The 19,779-nt window shown below is 53.6% G+C and overlaps 1 protein-coding gene across 1 annotated transcript in view; it reads left to right on the top strand.

The window, feature by feature from the left end:
• Positions 1-19,779, top strand: part of DLGAP2 (DLG associated protein 2) — a 188,484-nt gene that overhangs the window by 138,501 nt on the left and 30,204 nt on the right. The window contains exons 8-9 of the mRNA XM_035003849.1: positions 14,721-15,070; positions 16,130-16,171. Coding sequence (XP_034859740.1) covers positions 14,721-15,070; positions 16,130-16,171 — 392 coding nt within the window. The remainder of the gene's footprint in view (positions 1-14,720; positions 15,071-16,129; positions 16,172-19,779) is intronic.

The raw sequence follows: 19,779 nt of genomic DNA, 5'->3' as shown, positions 1-19,779 counted from the left end.
GCCCTGGGTGCAGACTCGGAGGCCCCAGCTGGGATGCTTCCCCAGCAGGTGGTGGCAGCAGGAGCCCTGACGCGTGGCAGGCGGGACACCGTTCCTCCTGAAAACGGTCTGCCAAGGCCTCGCTCTGCAGGTGGGGTCCTGGCCTCCCGCGGCCCCAGCAGGGAGTTCTGTCGTCCCTATTGGCTGCGAACCCGGGCACAGCCCCCGGCGGGAGTGTGGCCTTCCCCTGCGAGGTGCGCAACATGGAGAGATACCTGACTGGCTGCAGGAGAGCTTGTTTCGTGCGTGGTTAGCTTCTGAGTGAGTTTGGCGCCGTGTTTCGGGGCCGATGTGGAGCCTGGGGCCTCTCCAAAGAGGCCTCCATACAGGACCAGAGCGCCAGTGGGGCTCATTTCATCCAGCCCCAAATGCCTACTAATGCTCCCCCTCTTCCGTTGAGAACCAAATTGGTCTTGTTTCTAGCCTTACATTCATTAGCAGGCAGGTGGCATTTAGAGATGCTGGTGCTTCTGTTCTGTTTTTTTAATAATAGCACTCACCTGGTGCTAATGGAATATTAAACCACAGGCTACATTTAGGCAGAAACTTGGGCTGGGTTTTATCCGCATGGTGGTGCTTTTCAGACACTTTAATGAAGCTGTGCTTGGAGTCTGTCTTCAGTCCATCACGTCTGTCCCCTTAGAACATAATGTATATCTTAATTTTTTTAAGATTTTATTTATTTGAGCACGAGAGCACAAGCAGGGGGAGCTGGGGAGGTAGAGGGAGAAGCAGGCTCCCTGCTGAGCACAGAGCCCAACGCGGGGCTCCATCCCAGGACCCTGGGATCATGACCTGGGCCGAAGGCAGACGCTTCACTGACTGAGCCACCCAGGCTCCCCCACAGTAATGATATTATTTTAATAATTGACTGGGTTTGGTGTGCCACCTGTACCCTGGGTAGGGCACAGGGCTGGGGGGGCGGGGACAGGAGAACAGGTTTTTCTGTAATGTTCAGGATACCTGGCACAAGGGATGGGCATATGTCAGGGACGCACCTGTCACTGCACCGACCCTGCCTGGGGTCCCCGGCAGAACGTCTCTGGGTTCACCCCGGGACTGACATCACTGCTTCTCTGGGGCCAGGACTCGGGGTCGGAGCATCTTCTTTAATGAAGGGTAACGTCGGAAGACAGCAATGGGAGCTGGCCGGCAAGCCAGAGTGCTGGGAGCAGTTTCCGAAGAGCGCAGTAGCCTCCCGCTTTGGCCCGTGTGCATCCTCCCTCGCGTGTTCTTCTCTCCGGGCCGTGCTCCCTGATGACTCAGCAGGCAGTTTTCCTCCACGTGCCCTTCGCCCGGGCCCGTGAAGGACGCGCTGCCCTGCACCGGACGGAGGGCTGCCCCGATACCAGAACCAGCAGGGCGGGGGATTTGGAGCAGACGCGTCTTTGACGAGGACAGAGCAGGAGCTCACAGACAACCTCACGCTGCCGCTGTCCGTGCTCCTTGTCTGTGAGTTTGTCAGGAGCAGGGATCCTCCTGCAGAGGCCCCCCGCTCCTGATGGTGCTGCGAGCCCGGCCCACCACCACCGTCGCTCTCAGCTCCCAGGGCGCCCCCCGCTCTCTGGCCGCACGCTTCGCTCCGGCTCGGCTAGCGACACCGGGGCCGCAGGGAAGCCTTGGCCGGGGGGCTCCAGCCTCTCGGCACAACCGCCAGCAGCCATCCGACCGGCCGCTGTCAGCGGGGCCCTCACGGCAGGCTCGCGTCGGCGCTTGGCTCCTGCTTCAGGATCGGTGGCCACACTTCCCGGCACAGTCACCTGAGGTCATGGCAGTGCCATCCCTACCGTGGGGGTGGGGGCCTCGCAACTTCCTTACCGAACCGTGCGGAGAGGTAGGCCCTGTCTGGGATGCGATCGTTGGACTCCGAGCATCAGGAGGGTCAGTAGGTCAGGAGTGAGTACTGTTTTTACCCTGGCAAGTAGCATCTGCCTTACTGACTTACTAACTTTTCATGGAAGATCATTTTCTTTTCCATGAACAAAAAGACAGTCACGACTCCGGATACGTTAACTTACACAGATCACCGGCCGCACATTCCCTGTTTGCCACGTGTGAAAACTCATGTGAAAATCCATGATTTCACCGTCAAACAAAACAAAGTCTGAGAACTCGCCCCCTCCCCAAATTTTGATAGTAAAAATGTAATTCTGGTTCAACTTTAATATAGATTCCCTTCACCATTAAATGCCCCAGGTCAAACCAATACACACACGTTTTCTCTGGAAAATCCAAGTTCTTATTATGTAAAGCGAGTTTTAAATATTTAAAAGGAAAACACGAGGAAGCGTCTGGAGAAGTGAAACACTGTCATCACTTTGTTTTACCGTCTACAAGATGCTAAATGCTGGTTGGACTATAATTTCTTGCTAATTAACACATTTGAAGTAGATGTCGTTGCTGCCAGCCCGTCCTCGCTGCCCCAGAACTTAGATGGCCCACCTCGTTTTCTGTAACTTCAGGGAAAGCGTTCTGTGCGTGGCTGTGGGATATGGTGTCTGCATCCTCTCTGATTTACACTTACGTTTTAAGACTAACATGAATTAAAGTGTCAAAATGGCTTTCATCTTTTATGTTGACTCTTTCGCCTTCAAAGTTTGGTTTCTCCAACATGCAGACTCTCGTTTAGGCGTTCATGGACTTGACGGCTGTAATTCCTTTCGTGCTGTGGTCTGTGAAGCTCTAATTAACAGAGGACCGTGAATTTAAGCGTGGCTCTTACATTCAAACAGCGGTGACGCTCGCCCTTTGAAATATGCTTCATCTTGATTACGTATTTGTGCTCTATACAATGGAATGCTAATTTTATATTTCCTTTTTGGCTGGCGAATGCCTTGCAAGGAACGCATTCAGAAACGGGGTCCAGAACGCCTGGTGTGGATGGATCACTAGGCATGTATGTAAAGTATCCTTGTTCACATTTGAGATGACCACATCTCATGGAACGGCGTAGATTGGCCAGCACTTAGTTTCATCTCATTCAAGCTAATAGACGGCAAATCAAATGTGTTCCTCCAGATTCTCCCTCCATAGATTTGTTAACCCAACACTCTGAAGACCTAAAGGCAAGTCCTAATGACCAGCTTCGTTTGCTCTATGTCGTCTGTGGAACAGATGGGTGCATACGTACTCAGGGGACTGTGCAGGGCAAGAATGTTCCAGCCCAGGGCAGTCCGGTGATGCAGATGCTCTGTAACTGCGCTCTCCTCGCAGGGACCAGTAGCCGTGTGGGACCGTTGGGCACTGGAAACTCAGCTGGTGTTACACAGGGGCTGATTGTTAATTGATGTTTAGATACTGAGGTATTTCAGAAGTTAGGTCATTTAAATGTGGCTGGTGGCTGTGCAGCTGGCCATGGCAGCCTTTCTCGTGCAGTATTGGGAGGCCAGGATGTGCCCGGCTGACAGCCCTTTAGCCCCAGGGCTCTGGGAAGTTCCTTCTGAAGGTTTCCCAACCCCACATATATCTGGGAAGTACTGTTTTTGCACGCCTCTTCCCAGCCCCGTTTATTCACCTCTAGGCAGGAAGAACTAATCCACCTGAGACCATTTCCTTTGGGCCTCACTACTTTTATCTAATGCAATTTTTACAGAAATCTTCCCAAACTGGATTCTATGCATGGCTTCTTCCATCTTAAATCGTGTAATTAACCTTTTCTTGATGGCACAAAGGCGTATGTTGGCACCAAATACACTCAAGAAGGAAGGCACTTTGCTGAGCTGCCTCCTTCCCTGGACCCCAGGTTTTTGAGGTGATTCTCCCCAACTGCTCTGATCTCCGGGACACAAGCAAAACCTAAACTAACTTGGTAATTGGATTAGAAGACACAGGTATGTGTTAATCTAGGAAGCCACTCGAACAGCCACCAAGGATTTCCATCGTGGTTTACACACAGTAACAGACATCCATGACAGGCTTCTAAAACCAAAAGGAGTTCATGCCTGAACTCAGTTTAAAAAAAAAAAAAATAGGTCTTCAGACACCTTAAGATACTAAGTTAAATATTCATTTCATTTTTATTTCAAAATTCTTACTTGATACTTACATTTAAATAAATTTTATGTGATTGTTTAGAAACCTTTCTCTGTTGGCAGAGAATTCAGTAGCATTCTCTTGTTAAATTAAATTTTCAATTTTCAGTTGTATTTAAGGTTTGCCTGATATGCATATAGAAAATGATAGATAACAATGCCTGTAATTAGTAAGTATTAGCTCTGGTGAGTATATTCTAATTGTGTATTCATATACACAGAATTAAGACAATTACTATCCCCAAACTATCCAGCTGAATAATTGAATGGTTTTCTTGAATATGTATAATGATTTAATTGTTTATTTTAATTCCTGACAGCAAATTAACATGACCAAATGATCATTTTAAATTCTTTCTTTACTATAGTTCCAAGCTTCTAATTCTAACTATAATGAGCCATTTAGGAATACACAATTCTATCCCACAAGATCATAGGTACCAACAAATATTTGTCACAAGAGCAGACTGATGAATGAGTGAAAACACTGATTTATATCAGTTTTTCAAAAATTCTGTCTCAGTATTATTTTATTTACCTAAAATAGTTTATGTACTGCAGTTTTGATTTACTGAAGGGTGACAGCTGATTCTTAATTTTTAAATTATAAAATTCAAAAGTGTTCAATTAACCAGGAATATAAATGTGATTTATTGTTCTGCTATAAACGTCCCATTCAAAATCCCATGGGGGACCATGTCATATGGACATAGGACCCCTCTAAGGGATAGGGGGTACGTTCAAGATGTATATTAAATGCCTATCTTATACCTTAAAATACAAATCCCATCTTTTTTTTTTAAAGATTTTATTTATTTGACAGAGAGAGACACAGCGAGAGAGGGAACACAAGCAGGGGGAGTGGGAGAGGGAGAAGCAGGCTTCCTGCCGAGCAGGGAGCCCGATGTGGGACTCGATCCCAGGACCCTGGGATCATGACCTGAGCCGAAGGCAGACGCTTAACGACTGAGCCACCCAGGCGCCCCTACAAATCCCATCTTGACTCCCATACTAACATGTGAGAATAAGTCTGGTATCAGGGTGCCTGGAAGTTTTCATGTGTATTTCTAAATCTATTTCTTTAACTTATATTTACTATTCTCAAAACAGTAAGCATCATTTATTTCTATTAAATCCATGTGTTGGATTTATGGTGGGGCCATTGCAAGGGGAATCAATCATGTGGACAAGGGATAAGTATTTTCAGGGGATTATAAATGTGTCTGTCCCCCCTTTCCCCCCCATGCATGTATCTCCCTCCATGGAGATGTGGGTTGCTCAGATCCCAGGGGTAGGAAATCCTCAAACGTTCCACCAGAACTTGCCCTGGGCCGTTAGCTAGCCATCCCGGCTGTCTGGAGGGAACCCACTGCTCTGGACGGCAACCCCAGGTCTTCCGTGGACCGTCTCTGAGACTGAGGACACTGCCAACCTGCTTCTACGTCCTAGGATTTCCGGAAGATCAAATGCAGTGATTCATGTTCAAAATAATACAGTGTTTGGACTTAGTAAGTGCTCATCAACTAACTGTTAGCTATTTCCAAGAAAACTTTGTATAAATAGACATCTTTATCATATTTGTTCAAGGACTTTTTTCCATCGGCATTCAAGCACGAGAGAACACTTCTGGTGTGAGCAGGCTGCGTCTGGGTCTCTCGGCCGGCAGCGGCACCTGCTGTCCTGGCCGCGTGACTGCAAATCATGTGCTAACAGAGGGGCAGCGTCCCCTCCCTCTCTCCAGATGGCTGGTCAGTGCTGAGAAGGGCTTCGAACATCACTGTTACTCAGCTGAAACAGAGAAGAAAAATTTCCCATGCAAAGTTTTACTATTTAGGATGCAAAACTTGGGTGCTCTGCCAGAGGGCTGATCCGCCGGAGGGAAGGCTTCATTTCCTGTCACTCAGCTTCCTCAGTTCTGTAAGGCAGAAACGTGGGGGCTCTGCAATGCTCCAGTCCCTTCTGAACTTCCTGTGAACCGAGGAAATGTCTCATTAGATGAGTAAGCAAATATCAGGCCTCTTTCCCAAAAATGGCTTCACTGTTTTCCATCCTGTAAGGAATTGAGAGATAATTGCAATTAATTTCCTCTTACTCGGTCTCAACCCCATCAGCTAACAGCCCTTCAAACAATTCGCGCCATAGAGTGGGAGTACGGTCTAAAATTTCTCCTGCTGCCAGATGTATTTCATTTATTTTTATTTCTTTAGAAAACTTGGAACTGATCCTATTAAGAGGAAATTCTTGCTGAAACGATAAATGGTTCTCTCACTTACATTTGCAACGGGCAAGGAGGAATAAAATCAGATCCAGCCGTGAGAAATCAGACTGAGCTCAGTACAGGGTCAGGGAAAGAGGGAAAGAATCATTATAACCAACAACTGGCGAGGACCGATGTCCCAGTTCTGCCACCTCGTCCTGGCTGACCTTAGGAAGATGTTTAAACCCAGGTGAACATGTTTTCTCATCTGGGAAATGGAAATCCAAATGCCATGTACCCGGCAAGGTTGTCTGCAGCTTAGGTAAGGAATAAAGTATAAAGTGCAGACCCCATGCCGCCCGGTCGTGGCTGTGTGCGCACGCACTCCCAGGAGAACTTCAGACAGAGAGACCTCCTAAACATACGTGTGGTGACTGGGTCCCGATGAGGGGCTCCGCCCAGTCCACGGTTTCTGTGAGCTTGTATTACTTCTACTCACTCACGGCGGACGCAGGGGTGGTTCTACGTGGCCAACACCATAGTAGCTGCCCTTGCTGAGCACTTTCCTCTGTCCTTCCCTTTCTGGGCTTTATCTCCCATCCCCATGACAACAGATCCCGAATATGTAACCTTTACAGATGAGCAGACTGAGGCTGAGAGAATTTAATTTGTCCAAGATCCCTGTTACCTCATTTTATGTCAGAAGCAAGGAAGAGTCAGTTCAGTTCTACTAGAACCAGAACGGAAATACAGAGAATTTCCCTTTTCTAGAAATTTTCAGCCACTGTGGTTTTAGGATATTCAACCAGGAGCGTCAGTGTTCTGGAAGGTGCACTGTCATAATACGTCAAGGTATTAAACCACTAAAATGTATCAGAGCAAGTGTATGAACATTAAAGTACATTTTTTTTCCATCTGGGGGAAGAAAGAGCAGTAGAACATCCATTTGATATTTTCCCCAGAAAGTAAATAATTTGAAGAGAACTCTATGACACTTAAAAAGAAATGAGATGGTATCCCTAGAAAACTATTATAATCAGTCAATTTATCCCCTGAACAAGAGCCTCCAGACCACTAGGGGAGAATCAGTCAAACTTAGAGTATCATTTAAAGGAGCCAAGTTTTCTCAGTAATTCCTGACCCACTGATTCCAAACCCCCATTCCACTGGGCGCTGCGTCCCGTATCAAGCACGGTGAGTCCACGCAGACAGAGTAACCCGCACGCTCAGCACGGACCGGCTGCGTCCTCCCCCACATCGCCCGCTCTGTCCAGCCTCCAAGACTCAGCCTGAGCCCGTGTCCTCCAGAAAGTCTCCCTTTCAGCCCTGGATCATTCTCTTCCTGGGCTTTCGTGAGGCTCTGATGCAGACTTTAGTCCTTCTGCCCTTCTCTTCAATTTGATTATGAGCAATTGGATGGAGCCAGTGTCTTAGGCTCAAGACAAATGTTTACTGGAACCAGAGAATCTTACAGTATGATGGCAACCAAGGATGGGGAGGCAGGTGACCTTGGTACCCACAAAGAGGAAATGCAAGGTCTCTGCAGTCCCTCCGGTGGCAGCTTTTGGGGTGTCCCTAGTCACGGCATTCCTAGCAACGCCTCCAGTTGACTCTGTATTGTTATAAAATTTCCTCCGTGGTTTGGCAGTGAAAATTAATGATTACGTTGCAGGCAGTTGAATTCTTTAAGCAAAGGAAAATCATCTATTTGGACATACTTCCTACAATGTTTAGTAGGAGACCAGAGCCGCCCGAATAAACACTTCGGTATCCGGGCTTTGCTGACATGCAGAAGAACATCACTCTTCCAGACAAGAGTATCTTTTACCGAAGCTGATCAGTAGCTTCTCTGAGAGCCCAGAAACTGGCCCCACCGTTTGCTGGTCTGGACAAACCACACTGATGGCAAACCACACTCCCACTTTAATGGTTATTAAACTGTCTGCTTGGCGCACGGACACAGTGTGAAGACAGCATCGACTCTCTCTCGCCTCCCTGGAAAAAGTCACTCCGCCACACCCTCCCCGGCTTGAGTGATGTCCATTGTCCTTGATGTATGCCGAGCATTGCCCAGTTTTAATCAGTTTCTCAAGAAAGTATGTTGTTCCGCTGCATTTTTACAATGAAGCCAATTTAAGAATTCCTATTATCACCCTGTAGCAAATGCACTGTAAGGCAAGAAGACGTGATGCTGGATTTTCCTGTGATCGCGGAGATAAATTGTAACACTCTGTAATTTTGTTTGTATGTACAAGATATCTGTTCGGGAAGTTTCTTTGCACTAAATACGTTTGGGAGATTTACCTCTGTGCACGGGGGTAAGAGGGGCAATGTTTGCAGACGGCTGCGAAGGGGTGACCCAGCTGGAACTGGAGTCCGGGAGGATCGGTCTGCTCTGCCCGCCCTCCAGGTGTCCCAGTCCTTGCGACGCACACGCCGTCCTTCACTGCTCAGCGGACACAGCGGAGGGCGCGGCCAGTTTGGTATTTTCCCGAGCACCCTTCCACTCATCTCCACAGGGCGAAGGGCAATACAACCGTGTTAAGGCAGAAGTAACTTCTTAACCTCTGTTCCCGTGTTTCTCGGCTGCCCTTCATTGCCACCCAGCCCGTGCCGAGACCTGCCGTCTCTGCAGAAGCAGCATTTCCTCCGGGGAGCTGCCAGCGTCGCGTGCATATGCCACGTGGAGCGCGCTGGGTGGCCGTGCTTGCCGGCTGGTGGCTCCACAGCATCTCCAAGCAGATGGCATCAGGGATCGAGACTCTCCTTGCAGGAAAGGAACGGTGCCGAACGGGTTAGCATCGAAACAACCCCCTAGCCTCCGTGTGGCCGTATGCAGTCCTCCCTCAGCGAGCTCTCGCCACACCTTTCCCCGGCCGTCCCCTTACTCGTGTGTATGTGTCACACTTCGTACCCTGATACATTAACACCGTGAAGTAGAATTAAGAAAGGCTGAGTAAGAAACAAGGTTTCCAGTGGGCCACCACCGTCAAGGAGAGAAATACACTCTGCGCAGTAATCCCCATCCAGATTGGGAAGAAGAGGGAATCGCCAAAGCTCGTAACCAAACAGAAGGAAATGACAAATTGTAAGAGGACAGTCTACTCATTTGGTCAGGCTCCCGCTCCCAGGAAGTAGTGCGGGGAGCTGAGGGCCTCAGGCCAGCATACAAGTGGAGCTTCCTCTGACGTTAGCCTGAGTCGTGGAGAATGAAAGTCACCCAAAGCCCCAGGCCCTACACAGGGATCAGCAGGAGGCCTCACCTGTAAACTGCTAGGCAGGCATGTTTTCTGAGCTTTTAGGAGCGTATTGTTCCCCCCAGAGAGGACGGTGAATGCCTTGGGATGTGACGTGTCCCTTCGTGTCACAGAGGGTCCAAGGAGTCCCACCCAGAAGGATGAAACGATTCGCCTGCCCTGAGTTTGAGCCTCAGCACTATCACGTTCCGAGCTGGGTAGCCCTTCGTGTCGGGGGCTGGGCTGTGCCCCGGACGGGGTTTGGAGGCTCCTCTGGCCTCTTCCTTCTAGAAGCCAGTGGCACCCTGCCCCCCTCCCCGGTTGTGACAGCAGCAAGGACGTCCTCCAGCCCCTGCCAGGGGCCCCCTGGAGAGAGAGGGGGTGCAGCCGCCCCAGCTGAGCACCACTGGGAGCCCACGGACGTATCTAACGTGAGGGTCTGAGAGTCCCCAGAGCAGAACCCCCAGGGCGGGGCTCCTTGCTCACCGCGCAGCTGGGGTCCATGCAGAGCCCTGCCCACCGGCTGTCGCCGAGCACACCAATGATGGACGGGACTGGGAACGGCGCTGGACCCCCACCTCCTGCATATTTCTGCTGCACCTCAGTTCCACTCAGACCAACAGATGAGCACAGCTGGGCAGCCAGGCCCCTCCGCAGCCCTGCCTGGATCCACTAATGCCCCGGGTCCGGGTCCGGGTCCGGCCGGGTGCCGGGCTGGAGTGCTCTCGCCAACTCAGGATGGCATGCTTCCTCGAGAAGAGTGCGTCCCCCTGGCCTCCAGAGCGAGCTGTGAGGTGTCCGGGCGCAGAGCAAGCATTAGCTGCTCAGACCTCAGGCCTCGTGGCTGGGCTCCCCCACGGGCTTCCTCCAGGAGCCTCGGCTTTCAGCAGCTCTGACGGAGTCTGATCTGAGCCGCAGGTCTGCCTGCGGCATCAGTTAGAAAAGGACTGAGCCCCGTGGAGGCAGCTGATGAAACGGCTGGCCTAGCTGCTCCTGACTCCATTTCCTCTGGCAACAGGGTCCTGCCCTGAAGGCCGGTGTATCGACTTGCGTTTCGTTGTGCTGCCCGCTCAGACCTCTGCCTCTCTCCACTTGCACTGAAAACCTGGCCCGGGGCCACTTTCCGGAGCCCTTCTCCCAAATGCTGCCCACCGACTGACCTGTGAGTACAGACAGTCCTCAGACTCCATGCTCCTCAGGCAGGAGGAGTCCTGCTTGCTCTCCTACTCCCTCTTGTCTGCCAGTGGTGGCTGGACGTCCACCTGTCCCTCTGGTCTCTGCAGTCTGTGTGATGCATCCGGTCCCCGACGCGCTCTGTCCCAGGCCGGGCTTCTCTCCAGAAGCTCCTGACATTCAGGCACCCCCCTCTTTCCCCCTGAGTCAGCAGAGAGTCCGTGTCGACTCTGGGTCAGCAGGATATTTCCAACCCCCTTTCCAACCCCTGAAAAAGTTCTAGAGATTCTGCCTCTCACAGCTTCACTCTTTCCAGATGTTCAAAATGATTTCCAACCAAATCCTGCTGTGCCCTGGAGTCTTATTCGTATCAGAGCCCGGGAATAGTTCCCCTTCGTGCAACTGTACAGCATGTTTAAGTTAAACTTACAGATGGCATACATAAGTTATTTTACTTTATGTTATTATTTGAGAAGCACAAACATATTTGTAGATGTTTTTCTATGGCCAAAAATAAGCTTCCTGAGGAATGTGGGTTTTCTGTGGTTTGCATTTTACTTCTGTTACAGCAGCTCCCCTATTCTGAAATTGCATGGCCCCGGGTCATTGGGGTGGAGTCCCCATGGAACCTTGGCCGTGTCGTAAAGCTGCGGGATTTTTCCATAAGCTCATCCAGCCCTAGACATGCGCGAAGCACTACGCTGGGCATCGAGGGAACGCATATCTCCCCAGCATGAAAGAGGTCAGAGTCTGGTGAATACCCCTCCCCGCAAACAGAGGCTGCCATGGATGTAGGCACGGGGCCGGGAGGGCGGAGGGGGACATTTCCTGGGCCTGAGAGTCAGGGGACACATAAGACCTCTCGTATCACACACTTGTGGAAATAACGGGAAGGAGGCAAGGGCCTGCGGGGGCACGACGTGGGGGGCCCACAGGGATGTCTGTGGGAGCGTCCGTGTGGCCGCTGTGTATGGGTGGTCCAGCGGAGTGACAGGCTAGAGAGGATGGTGCCGAACGAGGCCGGCAACAGCCAAGAAGAGGCACGACGAGGCACTCGGGACTCAGCACTGCAGGAGCTGAGCTAGTTCATAGATGCCATCAACTGAGCTCGGACTGGACTGACTTGGGGCCCGGGAGGATCATTGTCCTGTCTGGAAGACAAGCCCAAGGGGCGCCCTTGCACAAGACGGGCCACAGAGGGGGCCGAGCGCGGAGCGGGAGACCGGGCTGCAGAGGAGAAGCGATGCCCCACATCCAGGAGAGTGTGGGCGGTCAGTACGAGCGTGGAGTCATTCCCTGACAGCTCTGGAGCCTTAGGAAGGGGGCCTGTCACGGAAGGTGGAGAAATAGAATGAACTCGCCCAACAGTAAAGGTAGGAGGAGCAACCGTTTTCAAGAAAGAAATGGGCTCAACACAGTCACAAGCTTGGGGAGTCGAAAATGGGCTTTGGATTCAGTGCTTGGAGACCCTTAGAGCAGTGAGGGACAGCAGGAGAAGTGTGCAGAGGGGAGGGAGGGGAAGGTACAGGTGAGGGGGGCGGGGGAAGGAACCTGCACCCAGGGATCTGCCCTGACCACCTGTTGCAGAAGCCTCCAAGGAGAGGACTAGGTAGTGGGGGGATGAGCAGTCAAGGTGGCAAGCGCATGCACACAGAGGCCGCTGAGACCGCTGTCCCTTGCTGAACACAGAGCCGTTAGTTTTATGTCCGTTATAAGGGACGATGCCCGTGGGGTGGCAGGGCTCTGAACACCAAGGCAAATGGGAGCCCTGGTATAGCGCCAGTCAGAGCCGGGGGGTAGGGGGGCTTCGTGGCAGCTCTGAGGTTGGGCAGAGCCGACTGTGGGCCAGGGGGCACACCTCTGCGGATTCCTCCCGTGGCGGCCCCACAGCGGCCCATTCTGCACTCAGCAGACTCCCGTCTGATGTGCGGTGAGTCCCAAACAGACTCCTGTGGATCCCTACGGATCTAGGACCGAGTTTGGCAGGGCCCATGAGGGTGGGCTTAAGAGGCGGGTGGTGAGTAGGGAAGGAGGGAGAGTCCAGCAGAGCAAGGGGTCTGGTGGCTTCTGAGGTTTAATGCAAGGGAAGGTGTGAGAGCCAGAGAGGAGGAGAAGGAACAGGTGAGTGCAGGAGAGAGCGGGTGGCTGGAGGGAGTGTCTCAGAGGCAAAGAGATCCAAGCACAGCAAGGTGCCCAGGTGAGCACATTTGTGATTCTCTGAAATCAGATGGACACAAAGGCCTTCTTACACCAACCTAACTACTTCAGCCGCTTGGACAGCAAGGGCAGGACAGCTCAGGGACGAGGATGTCCAGCCACCCTGGCAAACGCAGGGATTCAGGCAGAGGCGACGTGGGGTTGGAGGATGGTGCCCGGGACGCAAGATGAGGGGGAGATCCTGGGAGGGCGGAACGGTGTCCCCCAGCGGGGAGAAGGCCAGCGAGCAGCATGGCTGTGGGCGCCCAGCAGCCTCTGCCCAGGAGGCCTGCCCACGTATCCTTAAATCAGTGGTAAGGGTCTGAGCTTGGGAACCTGCCGTGCACATCGCTGAATCTCTGAATCTCCTAGAATAATGCCTTGAACATGGTCTGTGTTCAGTCATTTTCCTTCAGAGGTCAATCAACATTAGGGGGGAAAAATCTTCCTCTTGTGCAGACAGAGTTCAAAGCCTGCGCTTCCAGTAACTGCCCTCCTCCGCCTGTTTCCACCTTCCCGAGTCTCTTCCGATGCATTCTTTTAGAAACGTGTCCACGGCGTAAATCTTCACGTGCAGTTTTTATGCCTTCAAACCCAAATCATCCTGACACGACAAACTCATTTTGTTCTGTCACTTGCCGATTTTTATTTGGAATGACATTTGAGGTTTTATTTATTAGGAGAACAAATTGACCCAGGTCACACCGTCACTGGGGGAGATCGCAGGAACAGACGAGCGCGTTGAAATCCCCAGGAACAGAAGAGCGGAAACGACGTGCTCCCACGGGCCACCGCAGGACGCCGGCTCTGGGCAGCTTCTGAAATTCGCAGGGGAAATCCGCTCAGTCTGTCCTCCCAGACCAGGCCGGGCCCTCCCCATGTGGTGGCACACACAGCATGTGCTGGGTCGCGCTGATGGCGTCCGTTCGGAAGCCCTTGGGTGAGCACTTCCGTTCCAGATAAAGAAAAATCATTAACTATAACGGAGAACATTCCTGTCGAAACGGCGTCGTTCACCTCGCTGGAAAAATAAGTAACACCCCGAGCCCGGCAAATATGTCTAGTGAATTTGGGGTGGCCTTTAAAGAGACATTTAATAGGACTTCACGTCCAAAGGCATTTCCTGTCCCTCGGTGGGTTGGCGGCGGCCGGGGAGTGAGTGCAGGGCGGGAGGCGACGGGGCGCTGGCTACGGGCAGGCGGGAGGTGCGGGAGGGCCGTGCAGTGTGCGTTTGGAGACCCGCGGTCCCTTCTCAACCGCCGTCTACACTTTACACCCAGTAAGCATGTCCTTACAGGGAGCAAACGGTCTTCTCACGTTCTATGCTTTTCCATTAGAAAAACAATACCTACTCATCATAAGCATTTTTGGAACATGCAGAGAAGCAGAAGAGAGAAGAGTCACCCTGCTGTCCCTCGATGATGAGCTGATGGACAGCTTCCTGTGCGTCTAACCTTTTTTCATACACAGGTTCTCCTTATAAATATATTCCACCTTCACCCGGATAGAGCTGAGTAGGTCCTGCTTTGCCGCGGTGTGACGAAGTGAGCATCGCCCGTGACCCTGCCCTGCGTGAAAATGGGGTCGTGCCTGCTATCTGTCCTGCTGAGTCCGAAGTTACTCAGTGTGGTCGCTGGCGTGGCATTTGGGGGGCTTTCTAATTCCCCACTGTTGTGAGTATATCTGCGTGGACCGTCTCTGAGCGCAGGGGTGCCCCGGAGTTTGCTGAGTTATCTTCTCAGGCCCCACGTTCTGCAAAGGCTCGTGGGTCGTGGGCAGTGAAGGGTGGACCAGGTTTCCAGGGAGGGGAGGATGCTTCCGCTGACGGCACGTTGACTTTCCCTACAGCTGTCTCCTATGCGAATTACAAGAAAACGCCGCCGCCCGTCCCCCCGCGCACCACCTCCAAGCCTCTGATCTCGGTGACCGCACAGAGCAGCACCGAATCCACGCAGGATGCCTACCAGGACGGCCGCGCGCAGCGGGCGTCCCCATGGCCCCAGGACAGCCACGGCCTCTACAACTCCACGGACAGCCTGGACAGCAACAAGGCCATGAGCCTTGCCCTGGAGACGGCCGCGGCCCAGCGCCTCGCCTCCGACGGCCAGAGCAGCTCCGCGCGGACCAGCGACAAGGCCATCCTGGTGTCCAAGGCCGAGGACTTCCTCAAGAGCCGGCATTCCTCCATCGGGATCCAGGTAGCCTCCCTGTGCCCTGCGGCTGTGCCGCCCGCCCCCGGGCTCCGCAGGTAGCGCAGACTGAGATGCAGTGACCCCGCGGCCCAGGGTGCTTAGCAGGGAGACGCGAGAGTGAGGTCTCGGCTGCAGGGCCAGCCGTTAAGTCAACAGCTGGGGGACCACCCCAGGGCATCTCGGGTCCCCGTCTCACGCCTGCCCCTGCCACCCAGACACCCCACCCAGGGCACTTTCTAGGGGCCACCTGCTGCTTACCGAGTGTGGAGACAGCTTGTTTTGATACTTCAGAAGGATGGTTTCTTGGTTGAAACCCAGTTTTCCGAAAGCCTTTCAGTCTTGTGCCCCAGCAGCGGAGCGGGGGGGAAGGGCAGTGGGAATACAGCGGTGGAAGTTGGAAAGGCCTCTTCGGTGGACAACTGAGGCGTGCTCACAGCTACTCAGGCCAGGGCTGCAGGAAGGCGCTTCCTTCACCGGCCGCAGGGCACTCTGGGTGTTCAGTTGTGGTGCCAGACCCCAGGCCCGTGGTCTCAGACCACCGAGGGCTGACCCACACCCCCTGAGGCCCCAGACTTCTCCCCGAGACACAGACCTGGTGTCTTGGGGCGGCCCCCCACTGGGTCCAGCTAGCCCACTCCCAGGGCCCGGGAGGCACTGTGCTAAGACACAGGGGCCACCTTTCAGCCCACTCCCCAGCCCCAGGATGGCACGGGATGCGCCTCACGCTGACAACGTCTTGCCTCTGCCGCTCTCCCCTACGAGATCGTGTTGGCACAGCGAGGCAGCGTCCTTGCCGAGTCCTTTGCAAGCATGGTCCACTCTTGCTTCCTGTCACTCCTCCACTCAGCCTGTGTCCAGCCGGAAGTCCCCAAATCAGAAGGCTTCGTGGCCAGGGAGGAGGGTGAGCGGAGCTCTGCCTGAGAGCCACACGTGCTCGGTGCTGGCGTGAGGGGGCTCGACGTCCTGGGCATCCTGGGGACACGGGAGAGCAGGCTGGGGCGACTGCCCGCTTGACTAGGTCCTCTGAACCAGGTCTCCACACTGTGGCTTCGTTGTTTTGTTTAGGATTCTGAATTCCCAGAGCATCAGCCATACCCAAGGTCAGATGTAAGTACCAAAATATACTCCAAAGCCAAGTACGCATGAATTTTTATTTTATCTCCCTTTTTTGGATTATTCATACAACTGCTCTGTCACCTCTCTCTGTCCTGATTCTATATGCCAGGCATTATGCTAGGTGCCCCCCTATCACTCGTGTCCCCCGATGATGTGCAATTGGCCCCTCTCCGATGAGGACTGAGATGGGGCTCAAATAGGGACGTAACTTGCTGCAGCCGACAGGCTTGCGGGGCCATAGTGCTAGTGTGTGGGAGGCCGGGGTTCGGACGCCGGTCCCTCCAGCTCCAAAGTCATGTCTCCAGAGAAGACGTGCAAGGTACGCAAGTTAACGAGGCTGGCTGCACATCCCAGGTGCTCGTGCACCCTCTGGCCTTCTCCCCTGCCACCTGACCCAGACTCCCTCCTGCTGCCCGCACCAGCCCCGGCGGGACGAGGCCGGGGTGTCATCTTCTGGCTTTATCCGAGCAGAGCAGACCTGGAGCAGCGGGTCATCGGCTGGTCGGGGGCGCCACCCCCCTCCCTCCGCTTCATCGCCCAGAAGCCCCGACACCTGTCCTCGCCCCGTGGCCCTTTCTGCTTCTAGCAACCACGCCTTTCCTCCGCGGGAATGTCCTTGCTCCCCTGCCCACCGCTCCCTGCGGCTCACGCGTTGACCCCTCCCCGGAAGCCTTTCCGGCGCTGCCCCCCGCACCGCGTGTCTGTGAAGGCCCGGCTGCCCCGCCTCTTCACCACCCAGCGTCTAGCACAGTGCCTGGCACATAGCAAGTGCTCGGTCAGTGTCGGATAAGTGGGTGCACGGGTGACGGTGGGTGAGGGTTCCATGAACACCACTGTGAGTGCATGTGTGTGAAGGGTCCGCTGTCTTCCGTGGCAGTAAGGGAATGCACAACATCACGTGAGCGTGTAACCTTGCCATTATCAGACTGACGGGGATGGAGGAGCCGGTAGAAAACACGGCCAGAGAAGCTCAGGTATTAGAATAAATACGAGTCGAAGAGCTGAAACGTAGGCCAGCGTAGGGAGCCAACTCACGGGGAAGCACGAAGAACCAGAGTGAGGGAGACCCCCAGACACGTAGAGGCCCCGGGGGGCTGGCTGGCGTGTCCGCACTGTGAAAGCACGACGCAGAAACAACCCTGAGAAGCAGGCTCACGGAATTGCCGTGTCTCGGGCTCTCCAGCCCGTGCTCCTTTTAACCTCGTCGTAACCCTAGGGGCCAGCCGTTATCCAGGTTACCGATGGGGAAACTGAGGCTTGGGGGTAAGTGACTTGCCTAGAGGGTCACAGCCGTGAGAGTCGCAGCCAGGACGGAGGGCAGCCTTGTGGAAAAGCCTGCAGGGCGCCCGCTTCCCAGAGAGGAGATGGGGGGTCGATGCAGGGCCCGTCCCCCGAGCTGCGTGGCAAGAAGCGACCTGCCCCAGTCTGTCTGTCTTGTCGCTCGTAGGGAGAGACGGCTAGGGCGCTGCACACTCAGCCAGGGCTCACAGGGGGCTGCCAGCTGACCGACCGCGGCCCGCTCTCAGGAGCTCCTGTGGAGTGCAGACGGCAGAGGATCGACATCGCATTTCCCACCCGTTTCTGCGGGTCTGGGGGTGCAGCTGGCCCGGTGACGCGAACCCGCGGCGCCCCTCCCTCACGTCTCCTCATTCAATGCTGACATGCGCCTCTTTCCTCTGTGTTCCCATTCTGTGTATCCGTGCTGCGTGTGTCCGTTGGTGAGAGTCCGCTGGAAGTGTCTCCCGTTCCCGGACACTGCAGTTTGGATTAACATGCAGGGGTTCCTCAAGCCCACCTGCCTCGGTTGCCCCGTCTTTAAAGTGGGAGCGATTCCTGCTCTTCCATCTCCATCACCGGGCTGCGGGGATGAACAGCGCAACTGCCACAAGCCTCTTACTCGGCTCAAGTGTGCAGCTGAGAGCGCGTCAGTTTGCCTGCTCAGGCGGGTTTCTCCCTCGCCGGCCTGAGCCGTTTCGCACTCGGCAAGCCTTGCGGCACCTGCTCCTGGAAGTGCGGGTGCTGCCTTGGGCATCTCTCAGCAGCGAGGCTGCTAGACCGCGTCTCACTCTCGGACTTACGACAGGTCCCGAGGGGACCGCAGTAACCATGCCCTGAGGCCGTGCACCTGCCTGGCTGTGCGCTCGGTTTTGCAGGCAGAGCATAAATGATCCGGGGTAGACAGCAGAGACGTGCGGTCGGAGCTGCAGCTGATGCTAATTACCGAGCTAATCCAGCTCCCTGCCTGGGTGCTTCTCTCGGGTCTGGACCGCGGCTGACCGGCTTTGACTTCCCACAGACACCTGCCATGCAGGGAGATGGGGACCAGGGCACACAGGGGCCGCCTCCTGTCCAGCTCACACGACCCAACATGCACATGCTCACACACATGCACACACTCCCCTGCACTCATGCTTACATTTCTGCACAAACATGTATGCACACTCAACACACACACGTGTGCACCCGTGTACTCACACCTGCACATATGCATTCACACTTGTGTGCACACTCATGCAGACGCATGCATGCTGGTCACTCACACGTGTATGCACAATCACACATTCACACACTCACACGTGTGCTCATATCCACGCAGGTGCAAGCATGTTCATGCATGTACATGTGTGTGCAACTAATGTGTGCAGTTTTGCCCACGCAAGTACACACATGTGCTCACACTCACACGTGCACATGTGTGCACACTCATGCATGTGTGCATGCATGTACTCACCTCTGTGCCTGCTCTTGCAAACCCGGTCATTCACACACATACACACATGTGCACACGCACATTTGCAGACACACGTGTGCACACCGCCCTAATGCATGCAGTCACACACGTATACACTCACACATTTACTTACACGTACACACTTGTGTGCACAGTCCCACGTGCGCACACGTGTGCACGTGCATGCAAACACACACACACGTGCATGCACACGCCAGCCACACCAAGCTCCTTGCTTTGTAAACAGACCATATTTAGAAATGTCCCCCTTCCCGCCTGCCATCGTGGCGTGTGGCTCAGCTTACAAGCTCCGCCATCGTACGGGGAGAGCTGGTGTGGGGCTCTGGGCTCCGCAGACCCCAGACGCTCTTGTGATGGCACACACCACTCACGATAGTGACTGAGGACATGTCTGTCCCCTGTCATCAGGGAGCCCTGCAAACACCTTTGCTTCAAAAAGATCTCACTCAGCATTAGCGATTCTGCTAATATATCTTTCTTCTCAATGCCTAGAACATGGCAGGTCTTGTAAAAATGAATATATGCCTTCATTTCTCAAAACTTTTAAGATCCCTTGAATTTTCAGCCAGAATCTCCTCTTAGGAAGAGATTCCTTTGATTTCGTTCCCACTGTGCAAAGCAGTAATTCCTTTCCTTTGTCTTGAATTTGCCTTTTTTCTTATCCATGTAAGGGTCTCCACTCCCAGGATTTCTGAAATTGTTATGTGTTTAGCTCACCCGGGCCATATATGATTTTATCATCCCCCTCAGCCTTCCCCTTCTGAAAACAGAGATAACGTCATTTTTTCTTAGGAAAGTTTCATGTGACGAGCGCTGTAGCTCTGTGAGATCCTTCACATTCAGTATC

This window comes from Mirounga leonina, unplaced genomic scaffold, assembly GCF_011800145.1.
Source record: "Mirounga leonina isolate KUSES-001 unplaced genomic scaffold, KU_Mleo_1.0 Mir_128, whole genome shotgun sequence".
NCBI classification, from domain to species: domain Eukaryota; kingdom Metazoa; phylum Chordata; class Mammalia; order Carnivora; family Phocidae; genus Mirounga; species Mirounga leonina.
This window is presented reverse-complemented; position numbering and strand designations above follow the sequence as displayed.